The sequence below is a fragment of the Eptatretus burgeri genome, chromosome 2 (genome assembly GCF_056783735.1).
Source record: "Eptatretus burgeri isolate ZD-2024b chromosome 2, Ebu_testis_v1, whole genome shotgun sequence".
In the NCBI taxonomy this organism is placed as follows: domain Eukaryota; kingdom Metazoa; phylum Chordata; class Myxini; order Myxiniformes; family Myxinidae; genus Eptatretus; species Eptatretus burgeri.
Genome location: NC_140962.1, coordinates 110,949,935 through 110,973,215, shown reverse-complemented (window position 1 = coordinate 110,973,215; position 23,281 = coordinate 110,949,935). Strand labels below are relative to the sequence as shown.

Sequence of the window (23,281 nt, the reverse complement as noted above, 5' to 3'; positions counted from 1 at the left end):
GAGTGAGGAAGTTTATTCCAAAGGCGGGAAAAAAGAGGAAGGAAAGAGTGAAGATGAGCAGTGATTCGTGATTTTGGTAGTTTTACCAGAAGGGGGTTGTTGGCGGACCTTGAGCGCCCTGTGGAAATGTGGTTGGGACAAATCGCAGAGAGAGCAGGGGGGGCAAGGCTGGAGAGGAGTCGGTAGAAGACAGAAAGACCACCGACCAACCTGCGGTGATTGAGTGAGAGGCCCAAAGACTCAGCTTCATTGCGGGAGATGCCAATGATCTTAAAAGCCCTGGTTTCGACAGCGTGAAGTCGAGAAAGGTGGGAGGCAGGAGCACCAGCCCAGAGGGGAGAGCAGTACTCCATCAGGCTACGGACAAAAGCTTTGTAAGTGGTCAGGAGCTCAAGAGGGCCGAGGAAGGACTTTGCACGCACGGAGGATTCTCAGTCGGCGACTGGCTTTTGAGGAAAGGTTGGAAATGTGACTTTCCCAGGAAAGGTCATGGCAGATAGTGAGACCCAGAAGCTTGAAAGAAAAGACTTCTTCCAGAGGATTGTTGAGAAAGTGGATGGGGGTTTTGTAAACGGTCCTTTCGAAGAGACATAGTGAGAGTGTGAGATTTGTCTGGATTGAAAGACATGTTCCACGTGTTGGACCAGTTTGTGATTTTATCCAGATCTGCAGTGAGCGAAGAAGCTGCTGCTTGCCGGTCTGAGGGATGACAGATGGTACGGCAGAGGGTTGAGTCATCGGCAAAGAGAAATAGAGGATTTTCCAGAGAGTCCGAGAGATCATTGATGAAAACCAGAAAAAGAACAGGGCCCAGAACGCTACCTTGAGGAACTCCAGCCTGCACAGGAAGAGGGGATGAAAGAACTCCATTTAGGGCCACACGTTGACTGCGACAGGAGAGGAAGTCTGCGAGCCATGAGTGGAGATGGCCTTGAATACCATGGGAAGAGAGTTTGGTGAGTAGGGCAGGGTGCCAGACTGTGTCAAAAGCACGTGATATGTCCAGGGATACGGCTCGGATTTCCTGTCTGGCATTGAGGACCTCCATCCATTGATGGGAGAGCAGTAGCAGCATATCTAGGGTAGAGTGACCTGGTCTGAAACCAAATTGATGATTGGAAATCAAGCCATTGGAGAAGAGGAAGGATTTCATGTCTGAAGCGATGATGGATTCCATATAGTGAGGATAGTGAGGAACGTGCATGCAAAGAGGAAGCGGAGAGTGAGGAACGTGTATGCAAAGAGGAAGCGGAGAGTGAGGAACATGCACACAAAGAGGAAGCGGAGAGTGAGGAACATGCATGCAAAGAGGAAGCGGAGAGTGAGGAACGTGCATGCAAAGAGGAAGCGGAGAGTGAGGAACGTGAATGCAAAGAGGAAGTGGAGAGTGAGGAACGTGCATACAAAGAGGAGGTGGAGAGTGAGGAATGTGCATGCAAGGAGGAAGTGGAGCGTGAGGAACACCCATGCAAAGAGGAAGAGCAGAGGGAGGAACGTGCATACAAAGAGGAATTGGACTGTGAGGAACGTGCATGCAAGAGGAAGTGGAGAGTGAGGAACGTGTATGCAAAGAGGAATTGGAGTGTGAGGAACGTGCATGCAAGAGGAAGTGGAGAGTGAGGAACATGCATGCAAGGAGGAAGAGCAGAGTGAGGAACGTGCATGCAAAGAGGAATTGGAGTGTGAGGAACGTGCATGCAAGAGGAAGTGGAGAGTGAGGAACATGCATGCAAGGAGGAAGAGCAGAGTGAGGAACGTGCATGCAAAGAGGAAGTGGAGTGTGAGGAACGTGCATGCAAGGAGGAAGCGGAGAGTGAGGAACGTGCATGCAAAGAGGAAGTGGAGTGTGAGGAACGTGCATGCAAAGAGGAAGTGGAGACTGAGGAATGTGCTTGCAAAGAGGAAGTGGAGTGTGAGGAACGTGCATGCAAAGAGGAAGTGGAGTGTGAGGAACGTGCATGCAAAGAGGAAGCGGAGAGTGAGGAACGTGCATGCAAAGAGGAAGCGGAGAGTGAGGAACATGCACGCAAAGCGGAAGCGGGGAATGAGGGACATGCACACAAAGAGTAAGCGGAGAGTGAGGAACATGCATGCAAAGAGGAAGCGGAGAGTGAGGAACATGCATGCAAAGAGGAAGCGGAGAATGAGGAACATGCATGCAAAGAGGAAGTGGAGTGTGAGGTATGCGCATGCAAAGAGGCAGCAGGGAATTGAGGAACGTGCATGCAAAGAGGAAGAAGATTGTCAGGACCGTGCATGCTAAGAGGGAGCGGATAGTGAGGACCGTGCATGCAAAGAGAAAGCAGAGAATGAGCACCATGCATGCAAAGAGGAAGCAGAGTGTGAGGAACATGCATGCAAAGAGGCAGCGGAGTGTGAGGAACGTGCATGCAAAGAGGCAGCGGAGTGTGAGGAACGTGCATGCAAAGAGAAAGCGGGGATGAGGAACATGTATGAAAAGAGGAAGAGGAGAGTGAGGAATGTGTACGCAAAGATGAAGGAAGTGGAGAATGAGGAACATGCACGCAAAGAGGAAGTGGAGTGTGAGGAACGTGTATGCAAAGAGGAAGGAAGTGGAGAGTGAGGAACATGCACCCAAAGAGGAAGTGGAGAGTGGGGAACGTGCCCTAAAAGAGGAAGCGGAGAGTGCGGAACATGCATGCAAAGAGGAAGCGGAGAATGAGGAACGTGCATGCAAAGAGGAAGTGGAGTGTGAGGTATGCGCATGCAAAGAGGCAGCAGGGAATTGAGGGACGTGCATGCAAAGAGGAAGAAGATTGTCAGGACCGTGCATGCAAAGAGGGAGCGGATAGTGAGGAACGTGCATGCAAAGAGGAAGCGGAGAGTGAGGAACGTGTATGCAAAGAGGAAGCGGAGAGTGAGGAACATGCACACAAAGAGGAAGCGGAGAGTGAGGAACGTGCACACAAAGAGGAAGCGGAGAGTGAGGAACGTGCATGCAAAGAGGAAGCGGAGAGTGAGGAACGTGCATGCAAAGAGGAAGTGGAGAGTGAGGAACGTGCATAGATAGAGGAAGTGGAGAGTGAGGAACGTGCATACATAGAGGAAGTGGAGAGTGAGGAATGTGCATGCAAAGAGGAAGTGGAGTGTGAGGAATGTGCATGCAAGGAGGAAGTGGAGCGTGAGGAACACGCATGCAAAGAGGAAGAGCAGAGTGAGGAACGTGCATGCAAAGAGGAATTGGAGTGTGAGGAACGTGCATGCAAGGAGGAAGCGGAGAGTGAGGAACGTGTATGCAATGGGGAAGCAGAGTGTGACGAACGTGCATGCAAATAGGAAGTGGAGAGTGAGGAATGTGCATGCAAAGAGGAAGTGGAGTGTGAGGAATGTGCATGCAAGGAGGAAGTGGAGCGTGAGGAACGTGCATGCAAAGAGGAAGAGCAGAGTGAGGAACGTGCATGCAAAGAGGAAGTGGAGTGTGAGGAACGTGCATGCAAAGAGGAAGTGGAGTGTGAGGAACATGCATGCAAGGAGGAAGTGGAGTGTGAGGAACGTGCATGCAAAGAGGAAGTGGAGTGTGAGGAACGTGCATGCAAAGAGGAAGTGGAGAGTGAGGAACGTGCATGCAAGGAGGAAGTGGAGAGTGAGGAACGTGCATGCAAGGAGGAAGTGGAGTGTGAGGAACGTGCATGCAAAGAGGAAGTGGAGTGTGAGGAACATGCATGCAAGGAGGAAGTGGAGAGTGAGGAACGTGCATGCAAAGAGGAAGTGAAGAGTGAGGAACGTGCATGCAAGGAGGAAGTGGAGAGTGAGGAACGTGCATGCAAAGAAGAAGTGGAGTGTGAGGAACGTGCATGCAAAGAGGAAGTGGAGTGTGAGGAATGTGCATGCAAGGAGGAAGTGGAGCGTGAGGAACACGCATGCAAAGAGGAAGTGGAGTGTGAGGAATGTGCATGCAAGGAGGAAGTGGAGCGTGAGGAACACGCATGCAAAGAGGAAGAGCAGAGTGAGGAACGTGCATGCAAAGAGGAATTGGAGTGTGAGGAACGTGCATGCAAGGAGGAAGCGGAGAGTGAGGAACGTGTATGCAATGGGGAAGCAGAGTGTGACGAACGTGCATGCAAATAGGAAGTGGAGAGTGAGGAATGTGCATGCAAAGAGGAAGTGGAGTGTGAGGAATGTGCATGCAAGGAGGAAGTGGAGCGTGAGGAACGTGCATGCAAAGAGGAAGAGCAGAGTGAGGAACGTGCATGCAAAGAGGAAGTGGAGTGTGAGGAACGTGCATGCAAAGAGGAAGTGGAGTGTGAGGAACATGCATGCAAGGAGGAAGTGGAGTGTGAGGAACGTGCATGCAAGGAGGAAGTGGAGTGTGAGGAACGTGCATGCAAAGAGGAAGTGGAGTGTGAGGAACGTGCATGCAAGGAGGAAGTGGAGAGTGAGGAACGTGCATGCAAGGAGGAAGTGGAGTGTGAGGAATGTGCATGCAAGGAGGAAGTGGAGAGTGAGGAACGTGCATGCAAGGAGGAAGTGGAGTGTGAGGAATGTGCATGCAAGGAGGAAGTGGAGTGTGAGGAACGTGCATGCAAAGAGGAAGTGGAGTGTGAGGAACGTGCATGCAAGGAGGAAGTGGAGAGTGAGGAACGTGCATGCAAGGAGGAAGTGGAGTGTGAGGAATGTGCATGCAAAGAGGAAGTGGAGTGTGAGGAACATGCATGCAAGGAGGAAGTGGAGAGTGAGGAACGTGCATGCAAAGAGGAAGTGGAGAGTGAGGAACGTGCATGCAAGGAGGAAGTGGAGAGTGAGGAACGTGCATGCAAAGAGGAAGTGGAGTGTGAGGAACGTGCATGCAAGGAGGAAGTGGAGAGTGAGGAACGTGCAAGCAAAGAGGAAGTGGAGTGTGAGGAACATGCATGCAAGGAGGAAGTGGAGTGTGAGGAATGTGCATGCAAAGAGGAAGTGGACAGTGAGGAACGTGCAGGCAAAGAGGAAGAGCAGAGTGAGGAATGTGCATGCAAAGAGGAAGTGGAGAGTGAGGATACAGACATCGGTGAAAACATTTAAACGTGATCCATTCGTGAGATTTTCTAAAGACTTTAAACGAACCATATGGCTGAGATGACCAAGCATGGTGATATTTCAGGAACATTTCCAAAACCTCTCATATGCAAAAGTCTTCCAACATGGAGCTAATTGTTAGTTCTTCACTCTTCCTCTGAAAACATCATTCCCAGCCCTCGAACGCCCCCTACTCCTCCCCAGGACGTCAATGTAACCCCATGCTCTCCCCACCGCTCTCTTTCACTCTCCCTTTCACGCGAGAGTGGACACGTCGTGAGCGTTGCACGATGTAGGGCACGCGGCGACCTGTGCACCAAAGGTAACGTGAGGCTGCACATTCGGCTCCACGTATGACGATACAAACGAGATGGTGGGGTTAACCGCTGGCTCGGTTTCCTCTGCATGATAACTCGCTTGGTCTTGTTTACGCGTTCCGTCCATGCGCGTGTCTGTCTCGAGGATTACCCTGTGTCCATTCCATGGAACTGCAGTCCGCTTCACTACCTTTGTACAGTGTTGGAGTTGTTCGGGTACAAGTTTTGCTTCGATACTCAGTTCTGATGGCAGTTGGCTGCGTTTCTACTTACTTATTCACTTCTTTATTTATTTATATGCTCTGCTCACATGACTTTTATATTTTTGCTCGTCTCCTTTGCTTGCCAGAGATAGAGGTCAGTGGAGTTTAATAGTTAAGGGTCAGGAGAGTGTAGAGTTGTGGGTCAGGGGAGTGTGTAGTTGTGGGTCAGGGGTGTGTGTAGTTGTGGGTCAGGGGAGTGTGTAGTTGTGGGTCAGGGGAGTGTCGTTAGGGATTATTCCATAAGGGGAGTGTATTTAGGGGTCAGGGGAGTATAGTTATTGGTAGCTTCTGCAGTGCTTTCATTATCTTTAAAATGTTTGAAAAACATTGTGCTGGTTGGGTTATTTTCTTAAAGTGGAATGCTTCAAAATTGACCTCATCCTAATCCTCACCGTAATACCAGTATTAGCCTGAACACAAAACATAACTTGGATACCAATACTAATCCTAACACTAACCAAAACCATTATGATAATTCTAACAATAACCATAACCCTAATGTCAAACCAAATAGAAGTCCTATAAACCAAAACCCTTTCACTAATCTTAAACTAAGGCAAAACCATAATTACCTCCATCACTGAAGGTGGGTGGAGGTAATGTTTTCACCCATGTCTGTATATTTGTGAGCAGCAAAGCTCAACAAGTTATTGATGGATTCGGACAAAATTTACTACACAGATTGGGAGTTTAACAATGACCAATTGATCAGATTTTGGTGAAGATCCGGCTCCGGATACGAGAATTAAAAAAAGAAAGATTCTTCATTACTGAGAGATCGGGCCAAAAACAATACATAGTACGATATCTCAAAACGTTATGGACGGATTCGGATGAAACTTGGTGGACAGGTTGGGTGTGTGACAAGTGCGGATTGCTGAGATTTTGGTGAAGATCTGAATCTGGATCCAGATACGAGTATTTAAAAAAATTTTTTGTGATTCTTCACCATTGAGAGATGGCTCCAAAAACAATTTTTCGCATAGTATTTTTAAAAGTTTTATGGACAGATACGGGAGAATTGAAGAAACTTGGTGAATGAGTCGGTAAGGTGCCTAGAACAAGCCGATTCGATTTTGGTTCAGGTCCGGATGCAGATCCAGCCTATCAATCGGTAGGATACAAAACGTAAACTGTTCAGCTTAGCAGAGATATGTGCTCCACCGAGTGCCATTCTAGTTCTAGTTCTAGTTCTAGTTCTAATTGCAACAAAGATAAGCCGAACTCTAACACTATCCCTAATTCTCACCCTCACCCTAATTGTAAAATATCTGGTATATTGCAAATGTTACAATACTGTACTTTCTCCAAACTACTGCCCATCATAATCCTAACCCTAAAACTCCCGTTAATTCTCACATCGAGTTAACACGTTTTCTAATTTTTTTTTTTCTCTCCGACTGATGGTAACATCATTCCACAGTAACCATTGAAATCACTTTACTTGCAAAAAGGTGTAATGGTAAATGTTGCAGATACTTCCTAACTATGCACTTACTAAGAAATACAGTCCTTAAAATATACCACTTGTGCAGTATATTCTCACCCTCTACTTTAACCTTTTTTATTCCCAATATTATGTAAGTGCTTGCTTTCTCTCCCTCTCTGGGACTCTTATTCAAAATCAACTGCTTGCACTTTCCGTTCTCTTCATCGTTACATGCTCCCTCCAGTCTTATCATTGTTTATCGACACATTCTTGTGTGAATCTCCTCACACTTGTCATCCAGTTTAACTACTCTGCAACCTGAACATGGTGTTTCAGATAAACAGTTGCTTCAGGTGCTGGATGACATCATGTAACCCATGGTACTAATGAATCAGTTTGTGTTTGAAGCTGTAGTGTAATGTGTCATGCCTTTTTTTCCATCCACCTATTCCTCTTGGAAATTTAACCCCCCCCCCCCACTGGTCACTGCCAACCTGCTGCCAACTGTCGTTTACCTCTTCCATGAGCCTTGACTTCTCTATTTAAAAAAGTCAATAATTGCCTTCTTCGACCCTAAAGAATATGCCTATTACAAAAACCTTTCATTTTTGAACACATGAATAAGGACAGCATGCTTTTTTGACTCGGATGAAACATCTCGGTTTTGTGAATATATTTGTGAGTTGAGATAATTTATTTTAAATCAAAGTATCTGTGGGCTTATTTCCTGTGGCTGTTCACAAAGTTGAACAATTTGAAAAAAAGAAGTTTTTTTATTTATATCTTATCATCCTTGCTGCTCCATCACAACATGGATAACAAATCGGAGGAAGTGTTGTGTAGTGGAAAACTACAGTCACTTAAAATCTGTGCATTGAGGATGATAACCTCTATTACTACAAGGAGTGCTGAGCCCCTTCTTCATTTGTAGAGCAAAGGCAATAATGTAGGTTGAAACTTGGATGAAGATTACCTGTCTTATATAAAAAAAAATTTAATCAGGAGGCATACAAGATATTCACCTACAAGAGGGAGGATGGTGTTGGGGAGGACTTATTGCAGAATTATTAAAATGAGGAAAAATATAAGGGGAAAGTGAGGAAGAAAGTAAATAATATGGAAAGGGGAATGAAAGGAGATAGGAGGAAGGGAGGGGAACGAACGAACAAATGAACGAATGACACTCGGTGGTGTAATGGTTTGAGTGTCTGCTCCGAATCTAGGAGGTCGGTGGTTCAAACTCTGGCTGAGTCATATCAAAGATTTTTAAAATGGTACGTGCTGCTTCCTTGCTTGATGTTCAGCATTTAAAATGTTGAGAGCACAGATAATCCCAATGTTTGTTAATGGCTAGTAGCATCATCCGTGGTGGCTGTGTTTGTCTTGTCTAACAGTCTTGTGGTGTTTGTGTGTGTGTGTCTGTGTGTGACAGCTCCACGATGAGCTTTAGATCATGTAAAAAAAAGGAATGGGATGACAGAAATTCTGCCATTTTTACCTCTGCCACCGAAGGTGAAGGAGGATGTGTTTTCACCCCCTCTCTGTCTGTTTGTTTGTCTGTCTCTGTCTGTCTGTCTGTGTACAGGATATCTCAAGAAGTGGACGGATTTGGATGAAACTTGGTGAACAGGTTGGGTGTGTGATAAGGAAGAAATGATTCCATTTTGGTGAAGATCCGAATCCGGATCTGGATACGAGAATTATTTAATTTTTAAGGGATTCTTCACCATTGAGAGATCGGGCCAAAAACGATATTGTACTGTGTAGCATGATATTTCAAAAATATATTGGGCCCGATATGTTCTCGTGGATCAGGCATTACGTGGCGGGGGTATGCACTCTACCGAGTGCCCTTTTAGTTGCATATGTAAAATGTAGAAAGCCCCTTACCCTTGTTGATGTCAGCATTGAAAAAACGACGACTATACTCCTTTCCTGTTCTTCAGATATAAAATGCACAACACCATTTACATGTTTAACAGCTGTTGACTCTTTGCCCTCTGTTATTTAAAAAAGAAAGAAACTTAAATCAAAAGTGCATAATGCAGCTTGCAAATCAATCACATGGAAGACAAGACCTAAATGAATACACATTGGTGTATAGTACTTTTTCCATGAATTACATGGGCATCAGAAGAAAATGGACTAACGTATTGCATGTAAGATTTGAACCTCACTTTCACACACCATGAGTCGGGGGTTCATGTGGAAACCCGAGCAGCCAGTTGTGTTGTTCTACGATCTTGGACTTGTTTGGAAACAAATTTAAAAAGCAGAATTTTCTATATCATTCAAAGCCGAGTCTTAAATAATGGTAAATGCAACTGGAACTGTTGACCTTGTGGCTGAAATCTGTAGAGAAAAGAGATTTGGAGGAGTTTTGCAAGCCTGAACCAGACAACAGGGCAAAGTGTAAACAAGTCTGACTTTTTACGTTGTCTAAATTGTGAAGCTGATGTTGAAATATACAGTTAATTATTGTACACGCATGAATACAATTGGCATTGCCAATTGATGCAGATAACAAAATTTCACTGCTTTTATTAAATTTTATTGCAGTGTCAGAAAATTACAAATAATCAGAAGAACGAAGGGGTTAGAAGAAAAGAAATAAGTTGCTTAAAGCAACATAAAAACAGTTTCCTCCATGTTTGATAAACAGCGCATTATCTTCCTGTTGGGATCATTGAGTCTCCACAAGCCGATGCTTGTTTTTGATTTTGTAATGTCTTGTAAACTCAAGGAAGAGCATCTTGTAAACTCAAGGTAGAGCATCTTGTAAACTCAAGATAGAGCATCTTGTAAACTCAAGGTAGAACATCTTGTATACTCATGGTATAGCATCTTGTATACTCATGGTATAGCATCTTGTAAATTCATGGTATAGCATCTTGTAAAATCATGGTATAACATGGTGTAAACTCAGGGTAGAGCATCTTGTATACTCATGGTATAGCATCTTTTAAAGTCATGGTATAGCATCTTGTATACTCATGGTATAGCATCTTGTATACTCATGGTATAGCATCTTGTAAAATCATGGTATAACATGTTGTATACTCAAGGTAGAGCATCTTGGACACTCAATGAAAAGAATCTTGTATATTCATGGTATAGCATCTTGAACACTCAATGTATAGCATCTTGTATACTCATGGTATAGCGTCTTGGACACTCAATGTATAGCATCTTGTAAACTCGTGGTGTAGCATGTTGTATACTCATGGTATAGCATCTTGTATACTCATGGTATATCATGCTGAATACTCATGGAATCGCATATTGTATACTTATGGCATAGCATTTGTATACTCATGGTATAGCATCTTGTATACTCATGGTATAGTATTTGAATACTCATGGTATTGCATCTTGTAAACTCATGGTTGAGCATATTGTATACTCAATGTGCAGCATCTTGTCTACTCATGCTATAACATATTGTTTACTCATGGAATCGCATATTGTATACTCATGGCATAGCATTTGTATACTCATGGTATAGCATCTTGTGAACTCATGGTTTAGCATATTGTATACTCAATGTGCAGCATCTTGTATACTCATGGAATAGCATCTTGGACACTCAATGTATAGCATCTTTTAAACTCGTGGTGTAGCATCTTGTATACTGATGGTATAACATATTGTATACTCAACGTTGAACATCTTGGACACTCAATGTATAGCATCTTGTATACTCATGGTATAGCATCTTGGACACTCAATGTATAGCATCTTGTAAACTCGTGGTGTAGCATTTTGTATACTCATGGTATAGCATCTTGTATACTCATGGTATATCATCCTTTAAACTCATGGAATCGCATCTTGTATACTCATGGTATAGCATTTGTATACTTATGGTATAGCATCTTGTAAACTCATGGTATAGCATCTTGTGAACTCATGGTTTTACATCTTGTATACTCATGGTATAGCATATTGTATACTCAATGTACAGCATCTTGTCTACTCATGCTATAACATATTGTATACTCATGGTATCGCATATTGTATACTCATGGTATAGCATCTTGTGAACTCATGGTTTTACATCTTGTATACTCATGGTATAGCATATTGTATACTCAATGTACAGCATCTTGTCTACTCATGCTATAACATATTGTATACTCATGGTATCGCATATTGTATACTCATGGTATAGCATCTTGTAAACTCATGGTTTAGTATCTTGTAAACTCGTGCTATTGTTACGAATCTGGAAACCATGCGCACTCAACATTCAGGTCCCAAAGTTAGTTATGTCGATAAGTATGTGTACAGTTAGAATCCATCCCCTTCTGTCGAATGGGATTACATGTGTGCGCTACGGGTTTTTTTTTTAGCTCGGTTTTTACATCAACTACAACAATAACAACACCATCGCCGCTATTGCCCACATGCATCTTGTCACATACAGGGATGAGGTGAAGAATAGGGTGCTCCCCTGGCTGTTCCGTTTGGGTTCTCAGACACACACGGTGGGAGGGTGGTCATTGCCCCTCCCACCAGACCACCCCTTGCCCAATCAGGGAAGCTATCACCTCAGGCTGGCTCCGCCTTAGCCAGATGGAGTGTTCAGCCCAGCCAATCGGGAGGCCGCCACGAGTCGCCTGACAACCCACCATCCAATCACAAGGAGAGTGGTGGGGAGAAGAAGCTCCTCCCTATTCAAGAGGAGGAGAGTGGGTGTCTGGACGAGTGTTGTAAAGACATGATTGTGTTCTGGAGTATCGTGGATTGTGGCTGGATCGTTCTGCAGATGGTGTGGTCGTGGCTGGAGCGTTCTGCAGACGGTGTGGTCATGGCTGGAGCGCTCTGCAGCCAATGTGGTCGTGGCTGGAGCGATCTGAGACAGTGGTGATCGTGGTTGAGTGGCCTCGTTCATGGACCGTGGACTTGGAGGCGTGGGTTCAGGTCCCACGGTGGTGGTCTCGAAGTCGGTGTGGCCGCACAAAGCGGACACGTACCCTGGCCCGGCTTGACCAAGATAGACCCACGAGGTCCAGTGTGTGTGTGTGTGTGTGTGTGTGTGTGTGTGTGTGTGTGTGTGTGTGTGTGTGTGTGTGTGTGTGTGTGTGTGTGTGTGTGTGTGTGTGTGTGTGTGTGTGTGTGTGTGTGTGTGTGTGTGTGTGTGTGTGTGTGTGTGTGTGTGTGTGTGTGTGTGGCGCTGTCCTGTAAGTAGAATTGTTGAAGTGCCTTGTACATACCTGCATTCCTTTTATTCGGTTAACTCTGCCTTCTTGCGTGCTTCCCTGCCCCATTATAAATAAATATCCCTTTTGTTAAATTTCCAGCTCGTTTCTGTGTTTCTTTCCTTGGCTGAGCACAGTGTGTGTTTCTTTCCTTGGCTGAGCACAGTGTGTGTTGAGAAATAGCGAGGCAGTAAATTGTTCATGTGGACCGATAGGCCTTGGTAACCTCCGCTCGGGTTACACACGGTTTGGGCACGGTAACGGCTCGTTCCGCTCGAGATCCGTCGAGCGTGTGAATTCCCCAGTAGCTTTGCCGCGTGGTTAATTAGGTATATTGAAGTTTGGCAATTGACCCTATCCCATGTGGTCGAATAATTATTGGCGATTCATGGTCCTGTAAGGGACCCGTGCCTTTCGGACTTATCCGAGAGTCACGACCTAAATTCCGGGTGTTCGGTGGAGCTGACTCTTTTGCTCCCTCTATCGGTCGTGCTCACCACCGATACCCGGCCCCGCAACACTATAACATGCACACACAAGATTATGAGGACATTACCAGTTGTGTTTCACCAAAGAACATGATTCCCAGACAGCTTGATCTGCAGCAATGGGAAATTCTGTGCCAAGTTTCAATTTTTCCTTGGTGCGGTTTCAGAGGTCCAAAGTTTTTCCATTTTTCCAATATGGCTGCCACACCACATGACCTATGAGGTCATAATTATCATTAGAACATTCTACATGAGTAGTCACACCAATGGTGAAGATTTCATCTCAATCCGCCAAGCGGTTGCAGAGAAAAACATGAAAGTTCTGTGCGGACAAACAGACAGACAGACAAACAAACAAACATGAAGAAGATGTCATGCAGAGCACGACACTTGCAAAATCCATAAAACAAATTTGTCCTCAAAAATAATTGGTGGTTGAATTCAATGACCAAATATGTAACTCCTCTTCAAATTTCAAGTCAATCAGATGAAAATTGACAATTTTAGAAATTCAGCCTATGTTGTCCCTTTGGCCTATGTTGATCTTGAAAATAATTGGTGGTTGAATTCAGTGACTTGACATGCAAATCCTCTTCAAATTTCAAGTCAATAAATCGAAAATAGAGGATTTTAGAAATACCTCCTTAGTTGTTGACCTCAGGCCTATGTTGACCTTTTGTTCCATGTTGACCTAAAAAATAATTGGCGAGTTGAATTCAGTGACTTGAAATCGAAATCCTCTTCAAATTTCAAGTCAATTGGATGAAAATTTAGGATTTTAGAAATACCACCCTAATTGTTGACCTTGAGACTACGTTGACCTTTTGGTCCATATTGACCTCAAAAATTATTAGCTGGTTGAATTCAGTGACCTGAAATATAAATCCTCTTCAAATTTCAAGTCAATCTGATGAAAATTGAGGATTTCAGAAATCTCACCTAAGTTGTTGACCTTTGGCCTATGTGGACCTTTAGAGATTTTGACCTCAAAAAGAATAGTCTTCTTCCTTATGACAAACTCTGCCATGTGGTGAAGTTTCGTTAAGATCGGTTTAAAATTGCGACCTGTAGGTGACAAAACAGACCGACAGACACACAGAATAACAAAATCGACTAACCAATATACTTGAAAAAAATCTTCGATTTTGCAAGTAATAAACAAATGGATCCAAATGCAATACCCTTTCCGAATACTTCGGCGAGGGTAATTATCTTGGAAATTATTGAAAAAATTTTGTTTTCGAAAATATCAAGACAAGCATTCAATTCTGTATTACAAACTATGAGGTACTGATTACATGAATAGGGTTTTGATTTATTTTGGATTTAAATTTTCAAACGAAACAGTGATGCCAAAAATGAAATTGGGACGAAAGATTCATCTCACTGTGAATTCAAGTTATGTTTTGAAGATAATTAACGGTTTGCCTCCATGAGAGGCTTATCCTTGGGCAGCCGCATTTTGCCTCGCAGGGGTCTTAATTCGGCCTATTTAAACATGCCTTGCCTTGGAAACACGATCTACTGTCATGGACTAATAATTAAATTATATAATCGAAATATTATATCGGATTTGAGAATCACATCTCATGGACTTGAAACAAATGTCAAAATCTGGAGTGAAATCTGAAAAGTTGAACAAATTCGAGATTTTTCGAACTAAGTGTATTTATTCAAGCAAAGTGGTAAGCTTAAATTTTTTTCTACTGTTCGTATGATTATATTTAGTGAGGAAAAGATTAAGGAATGTTCACAAAGTGGAACTTCATTGAGTGCAATGCCGTGCTCTCTAACCTGCTTTTGCGATCCATGATGATACAGTCCACAGTGGTCCTTTTTTCAGCAACTACGTACGTAGTTTTTCTTTTTACCATTTTGTGCGATCTGCTTTCATGACAAAATATTCATAAAAATACATTAATAGTTGCTGCAATATATTAGCAGCTGACAAATGCTGAAAACGAAGAGGTACAAAGACAGTACACACGGACGTGGTACAAGTGACTCTCCATTGGTGTGTGCGTGCGTGCGCACATGGAGAGTGGAGGAACGCATTTGGGGGTGAGGAAATGTATGCATGCAGGCAGGCCTTTGCCAGGCAGATTGCATGGGTTTTAATTTTTAAATGCTCACACCTGGTTTTATATAGAACACAGCAGTTAAAAAGAAAACGTTGCTGTTTGGGCGTGTTTTATCACCATGCTCATGCCCTGGGATGCTTTCTTCCCTTGCCCTGCCGCCCTTCCCCCACCTCTCATGTTTCTCTCCCTTCCCTTTACACTGCCTTCCCCTCCCCTCATGCCGCATTCCCCTCCCTTTACACTGCCTTCCCCTCCCCGCATGCTGCCTTTCCCTTTCCTCACACTGCCTTCCAATTCCCTCCTCTCACACTGCCTTCTCCTCCTCCTCTCATGCTGCCTTCTTCCCCTCCTCTCACGCTGCCTTCTTCCCCTCCTCTCACGCTGCCTTCTTCCCCTCCTCTCACGCTGCCTTCTTCCCCTCCTCTCACGCTGCCTTCTTCCCCTCCTCTCACGCTGCCTTCTTCCCCTCCTCTCATGCTGTCTTCTTCCCCTCCTCTCCTGCTGTCTTCTTCCCCTTCTCTCACGCTGCCTTCTTACCCTCCTCTCACGCTACCTTCTTCCCCTCCTCTCACACTGCCTTCTTCCCCTCCTCTCACGCTGCCTTCTTCCCTTTTCTCATGCTGCCTTCCCCTCCCCTCACACTGCCTTTCCCTCCTCTCACACTGCCTTCTTCCCCTCCTCTCACGTTGCCTTCTTCCCCTCCTCTCACACTGCCTTCTTCCCCTCCTCTCACGCTGCCTTCTTACCCTCCTCTCACGCTGCCTTCTTACCCTCCTCTCATGCTGCCTTCTTCCCCTCCTCTCACCCTGCCTTCTTCCCCTCCTCTCACGCTGCCTTGTCCTCCTCCTCCTCGCACGCTGCCTTCTTCCCCGCCTCTCACGCTGCCTTCTTCCCCTCCTCTCCCGCTGCCTTCTTCCCCGCCTCTCACGCTGCCTTCTTCCCCTCCTCTCACGCTGCCTTCTTCCCCGCCTCTCACGCTGCCTTCTTCCCCTCCTCTCACGCTGCCTTCTTCCCCGCCTCTCACGCTGCCTTCTTCCCCTCCTCTCACACTGCCTTCTTCCCCTCCTCTCACGCTGCCTTCTTCCCCTCCTCTCACACTGCCTTCTTCCCCTCCTCTCACGCTCCCTTCTTCCCCTACTCTCACGCTGCCTTCTTCCTCTCCTCTCACGCTGCCTTCATCCCTTTTATCATGCTGCCTTCCCCTCCCTTCTCGCTCTCCCCCATGTCTTTGCTCTCCCCCATGTCCTCACTCTCCCCCACGTCCTTGCTTTCCCCCACATCCTCGCTTGCCATCCCTCCGTGCCCCCACACCTCTCATGTTAGTGTGTGTGTGTGTGTGTGTGTGTGTGTGTGTGTGTGTGTGTGTGTGTGTGTGTATGCACGCACGCGCGCGCGCGCGCGTCAGTGTGTGTGTTTGTCTCCTCCAAAACCATGAAACCTAAGGGCCTGAAACTTTATATGCATACTAAGGGAACGCCATGGTAGTGCATGGATGAAACTTGGATGTTTGGGTTAATTTAAACACCTCTTTTGAAGATAATTAATGGTCTTGTTTAATTATCCTTTATCCAGATGTCATCCTTGGTCAGCCCCTTTATTAGCCAGCTCTCCCTTGCTGGCGTCTTAATTCACCATTTTGCTCAACAATACCTTGACTTGGAGCAGGCTGCGACAGTTTCTTAATTATAAAGTTCTCAAATTTCTTTTTTCACTTTCCTCACTCATATCATTGAATGCCTCATCTTCATTCCTACGAATCACTGGATACATTGCCATACTTATAAATGCCCAGAGACACCAGTGTTTGTGCCTTTATTTAATTTCCACAAATGCGATAACCTCTAGAATATCTTCAACTGAGTCAAATTTCAAAATTTAAACTTCTTAATTGACCTCACCAGCAGTTCCGACTGCTAAATAAAAGTTTTAATTTGGCCATTTTGGATATTGTTTGACATTCTGGGTGTCTCCAAGTGTTTGTGGCTTTATTTACTTTCTACACATGTGATAACCTACAGAATCTCTAAACCTGAGTCGAAGTTCAAAATTTTAACTTTTAAATGACCTCAGCAGCAGTTAAAAAAATAAAAAAAAGTTTTCATTTGTCCAACTCGGACATTGTTTGACATTCTAGACATCAGCTGCAATCACATTTCAGCTATAATGCTTATAAGCATCCAGAGAGTTGTATTCACACATTATTTGATACTCCGGACATGTCCGGATGGTGGTCATCTCCGGATGTATCTGGACAACGGTTATCTCCAGATGGTGGTTATCTTCAGACATGTCCGGACGGTGGTTATGTCTAAACGGTGGTTATCTCTGAACGTGTCTTGATGGTGCATGCCTCCGGAAGTATCCAGATGGTGTTTGTATCCGGCCGACTTGTCCGGATGGTGGTTGTCTCCGGAAGTGTCTGGACAGTGTTTGTCTCCCAATGTATCTTGGCCGCGGTTATATCCAGATGTGTCTGGGCGATGGTTGTTTCCGAACCTGTCCAGATGGTGTTTGTCTCCAGATATGTCTGGGGAGAGTTTGTCTCCGAACATGTACAGATGGTGTTTATAGTATGACTGATAGAAAATATATTCCAGACATTATTTTGTTTCCATATTCACTGTTATTCTATGCAGAATCATTTTGACAAGATAGTATGAATTGTAATTAACACTCCACTGCACATTTGCCTTCCCTTTCCCTCACGTAAAATTACCTTCTCCCAACCCCCCTCTCCATCCTCCACCCTCCTCGCTCCTGAACCTCACTCTCCCCCCTCTCCTCTTCCTCCCCCATCCCCTCCTCTCTCTCTCCCCCCCTCCTCTCCTAGTATTCCTGTCAGTGAAGTGACAGGTGGTATTTGCTCGTAAATAATGTTCAAGAGGTTGAAGATGTCAGCAGCTATTTAAGTTCAGATCTGAAAGACAGAATACTTTATGAAACAGAAGACCAAGAAGGAACCCGAAGAAGTAGCAAATATGGAGTTATAGATGGAAACGAGCGATTGGACTTTAGAAAATATGAACTATTTTGAATTGGCAATAAATAAATAAATACAATATGATTTAAAGTGTCGAGTTGGAGTGACCTTTCAAAAGGAATCAAAAATGAAAACTCTGTTCGCTCTCACCATTGGCTTATTACAGTCATACGATGTCCTTGGGAGGATACTAACTTGATCACATGATCCTCTTGAGAGGATACTTAATGTCATGCACATGATTCCTGCACAGTTCTTGAAGATGACCACTCGATGGTAGAAATGTATGAGCCTTGCTGACTGGGCAGCTATATTAGTTGGTGGTGCCTTCAGTTTTGAATATGTATCTCCCAACTCCAAGTATTTTGCTTAAAACCTGTAATAAATGTTAAAAACAGCGATTTATTTTCAGAGATTTTTTTGGAATGACTTTATTGTGGAATGAGTAAAGCCTTGTTGTTTTGCTTTGGTGTAGGTTTGATTTCCATAGCTGCTCTGGGCATGGGTTTTGGTCCTTTTTGTCTGCATTTTGCTGTGAATAACAAAAAAATATCAGGCCTCGCTAGTTAGTTTCTGGAAGCATTTGGCTCATCCCAAAATTTTATCTCACCTGGAACATAGTTCCGAGGAGTTTATGGGTTGGCACGTCATCCGTCCGTAAACACTTGTAACTTCTTCTCCAAAACTGCTGATGGGATTGTGACCAAACTTGGCTAAAATAATATTTAATATGTTGCAACTCAAGTTTGTTCATGGCATTAAGTAGCAAAGATAAATAAGATAAATAATTTGGGGTCTAAGAGGGTTTACGGGGGGTCAAAGTGGGTCCAGGTTTGACCCCCCTCCCCTCCAAAATAGGTATTTGCTTTTTCCTCTGAAACTACACACACAATTTCCATGAAACTTGACCACAATCTTTATCACCCATGATGTACCAAACTTTGTTCACTGCATTAAAAAAAAACAATCCATAGGTATTTACATTCTTCTCCGTTACATATTTTGTGTGTTGTCCAAGCCTACCAGTGGTTCTCTGGTTATCTTATCCAGTTATCTTATCACCAGATGAGTGCCCAGGGTTAGTGTCCCTCTTTTTTAAATTTAGTTTCTGATCAAATTTTATTTTTTGGAATACATAGTTTATGCTCGTGGAAGAGCTAATGTTTCTATACTGACTGGATCAGGCCAAAAGGAACAGGTGGGAGAGTGGGGAAACAACAACAGCAGAGTTGAAGACCAATATAGGGGCAGGCTTGGCTAAACAGTGGGTATGGGGAGGAATAGGGGGGCAGGAGAGGAGCATGGGGTAGACAAGATGGATAAAGAAGGAAACTCTAATGGCTGGCAGATATGATTGATGCAAAGATAGATGGTGTAGACGTCTTGTAGGATAGCATAGAGGTGTGTATGCACACTTACCTTGCAGCTGTCTCGCATGGGTTTGAATCCCGACACAGTAATAAAATATCACTCTGGTGTTTCGCATACAAGACGAGGCATCGATGTGTGCACGTTCATCAGAAGGATATTAAGCTTGAGGACTCATCTGCCAGCAATGGTTGCTGGTGGATGTAAAATATCCAACGGTGTCTTTCATGAGGTGTTGAACATCAACCTGACACTAACTCGAAATACCTGTCACCATCAGTTGAACATCAGGCCTGGTCAGCAAGTTTGTGAAAAACTTGGGGTAAAAGCTTTCCCCAGATGACCCCACAAGAAGGTGGGAATAATTTTTGGAAGTTAAAATAGAGAGCTATGAATGATATAATCATCCTATATGGTCTTGAGAGAAAGGGGGTGAAATAACTTTCAAACCCCACATCAAACAAAGCTCCAGTTATTAGTTAGATTAAATAGACAGTTTATCACTGAGATCACATGTCAATCCTGATAGTTGTTGTGGATGCACACTGTGAAAGACTCTGCACTCATTAGTGGTTCAGAACATCTTTGTTGTACAGGCCACAGTGTATGATCTGTGGATTTTAATGATTGTTCCCTGCTTCAGGCCATGATATTGGTATGCTTGGCCTGTTCCTTGACTCGTGTATATATATATATATATATATATATATATATATATATATATATATATATATATATATATATATATATATATATATATATATATATATATATATATATATATATATACTGGACAAGAATTATAATACAAGTCAAAATGTGGTGGGAAGCCAAGGGAACTAATGAGCTACAGTGATGTGGATGCTGCATCATGAAAAACAAACATGATATGGACGTTGAAGGATGGACGACATGCTACAGCATATTTTGCTCCACAAACTACTGTGGCACAATGGAGTGCTCCTTTGATCGTGGCTTTCATAACTAGACCACTTGTAGCTGGCAGTTGGCCTCATGCCATTGATCAAAATGAAATGGTCAACAATATCGTGGTATTTTGATGCACTTGTGGTTTGTGACACAAAGCCGTCATGGTTGACCTTCAAACAATGGAACATTACCTCTACTCTTAAGTTATATGATTCTTTCAAGTGATGGCTCCTCAGACTTAAGAACAGTAATTTTAAATTCTGCAAAGAGACCCTCTCAAGCTGCATCTGCAGTCAACTCAATAGCCCCTTTCACTGAGGTACAAAACGTGGTTTGGCTGGCTCAGACCTCCAAGAACTGGGGCTATGTTTTGGTGCTCTGTCACTGCCCAAGCAGACAATTATGTATCTGCTGACTCTGTCCCTTCAGAAGCAACTATGATCCACTCTCTCTACCTCTAAACAGCAGTACTTTCACATGCCACTCTTTTTATCTTTAATCAAATGCTTTATTGCAGTGTATAACTAATCTGTGTTTGACAGCATTGGAACTTCATATTTTTGTGAGCCAGTTAGTGTGCTCCATGCCTGTTCACCTGGTTTGCACGGTATGAATCAGGATTGTTGTGTGAGTAATGAGCATGATAAATATGTACCAGTTGCATTTCCAATTGATAGGATGTACCTGCTGCCAATATACTTTTAAGGGAACACGACTTTTAATGGCATGGTTAGATCCAGAAGAGCAAGTTAATTATTTATTTTGTGAGATGAAATCAACAAGAGGTTGATTGAGGTATGTTAACCACCGTGTGTGTGTGTGTGTGTGTGTGTGTGTGTGTGTGTGTGTGTGTGTGTGTGTGTGTGTGTGTGTGTGTGTGTGTGTGTGTGTGTGTGTGTGTGTGTGTGTGTGTGTGTGTGTGTGTGTGTGTGTGTGTGTGTGTGCGTGTGTGTGTGTTACACCTCCTGGCTTGATAGAGCAGCAAGGCACAGTTTGTGTCCTATAGCAGCTGAAGCTGCACGATCTGTGAGCAGTAATGTCCGTCCACCACATGAGCACATTACCTCTGCCTTACTGCCCCACCAAACAGAATGTGAGAATGCGGTCAGGCGTAACAATAAACCAAAACAAGGCCTTTCTGACCAGATAAATGCATGATGGCATGAAACGCCATGAGCGCATGCGTACCGCTTTGCTTCTTACCCGGATAGCTTCAGTAGCGCACACTCATGTCTATTTTAAAGACAGGAGATTTAAAGGTCACAAGCAAAGGGCAGTGGAGTCACCTGAGCATGGTTTCTTTTTGCCTGGGTATGAGCTCGTCAGGACGACACACCACAAAATCATTCACTTGTGACCATGCAATCTAGTCGACTGAACACTGTGCAAAAGGACATTACTTCTCACAGCTCATGCAGTTTCTACTCTTATGGGACACAAACTGTGCTTTACTGCTTTACGAAGCTAGGAGGTATGAACAGCATGCATATATATGTATATAAACCTACATGCACAATGTATACAGTATGTAAAAGGTATCACACTGAAAAGTAAAATAAATTCTTGACTCAAGCCTAATGCTTCGAGAACAAGATAGTTCTCCTCCTCGGAGGTGTTACGAGCAGTGGTGACACCGCATTAAGTTCTGTTGGGGACTGTTTGTGCCGTGGATTGGTCCAAGACCTTGCAAATCACAGGGATCCCTGCATTGAAATTATTCGACTGCTTTTGTTGATGTTGTAATTGATTGTGTGGTGCTTTTTATATGTGGGATGCAAATCTTCTGGTGTGTATGCATATACTGCATATATATATATATATATATATATATATATATATATATATATATATATATATATATATATATATATATATATACATACATACATACATACATACATACATACATACATACATACATGCATATATATTTCTATATGTAAAACAAAGACCCACCCACATCTCTCACCTGTGAATGGAGGGAATAATCGATCAGCTCTCACCTAATCAATTAACCCCATTGGCGAGGGCTACATCAATAAATTGTCTCCTCCCATGCTCTTCCAGCCAAAGAGGCTGCATAAAACAACCATGAAAGGCTTCCCAAGGTAATCACTTTGCTTTTTCAAACCCTTCCCAGAGTTCCTCCACAGCTATAAAGACGTTCACAAATAGTACATACATGAGAATCCCAATGCAACACCATGGGCAAATTGATCTGGTGTGCTCCTTTCTTCTCTGGGCCAAGTTACGGCAGGAGTGTGGAATTTTGCCAGGGTGCTGGCAATAACTCACCTGTTCCTCATCAAAAGATGCTGAGGGATGTTTAAAGCCCACAATAAAGCATTGCTAATGGACAGGTTTTAGGTTAATGTCCATTTGAGGAATGGTACACTCATTGATCCATTGACCTGCATATGTGAAGTTTATTATCTAATTGAGAAAAAAAAACTGAGATTAGACAGCACAGTGTGAAGTGTGCTTGCTTCCTCTTTGCCACCCTGTTGGCTATAAATATAAATTAGTCAGGGAGAAGGGTTTTGGCTGTTGCACTGGTTGAAAGTCCTAAATATCAAAATCCTAATAAAAGTAGTTGCATATCATATTGGAATGCTGGTTTTTGATTCTGTTGTGATGATAAGGTTTGGTCAATTACAACATGGTCTTCATGTAGTAATGTGTTTTCCATGCAGGGACAAGACATAAAGACGATTATGAAGCTGCTGTGGCTGTTCCCTCTTCTTCTCATTCCCTGCTCCACCTGGAACACCACAAGAGGTATGGATCATTGCATACACAACATGTCCTTATTACAGTGCTTTATTATGAGAGTTGTGAATATGTATATATGTATATATATGTATATATATATATATATATATAATATATATAAATATATATATATATATATATATGTATATATGTATTGTTGCGGGCCGGGTATCGGCGACGAGAGCACGACCGCTTGATGGAGGTGCAGAGTCGACTCCACCGAACACCCGGAATTTATAGGTCATCACCCCGGACAACTCCTGAGCCGACGGGTCCCTTATCGGACCGAAGATCGCCAATAGGTCGACCACGTGGGGTAGGGTCGATTGCCAATTTCAATTTACCTAAATCCCCACGTCGTCCAAATTACCGGGGAAATTCACCCTCGACGGCCCTCGTAAGAGTCGAGCCGTTAACGTGCCCGACCTGTGCGCAA

At 43.8% G+C, this 23,281-nt stretch overlaps 1 protein-coding gene across 10 annotated transcripts in view; it reads left to right on the top strand.

Annotated features, from left to right (window-relative positions):
• The first annotated feature begins 5,201 nt into the window (after window positions 1-5,201).
• The window catches only part of LOC147032826 (prolactin receptor-like), a 100,524-nt gene continuing 82,444 nt past the window's right edge, over window positions 5,202-23,281 (top strand). For 2 of the 10 annotated variants that reach the window (XM_085870699.1, XM_085870698.1), the window contains exons 1-2: window positions 5,484-5,549; window positions 22,767-22,851. In XM_085870699.1, the coding sequence (XP_085726825.1) occupies window positions 5,499-5,549; window positions 22,767-22,851 (136 nt within the window). In that variant the 5' untranslated portion in view covers window positions 5,484-5,498. Of the gene's footprint in view, window positions 5,339-5,443; window positions 5,550-8,184; window positions 8,300-8,610; window positions 8,661-21,417; window positions 21,545-22,766; window positions 22,852-23,281 lie in introns of those variants that run through there. The other 8 variants (XM_085870703.1, XM_085870707.1, XM_085870701.1 and 5 more) reach the window with 8 other exon arrangements.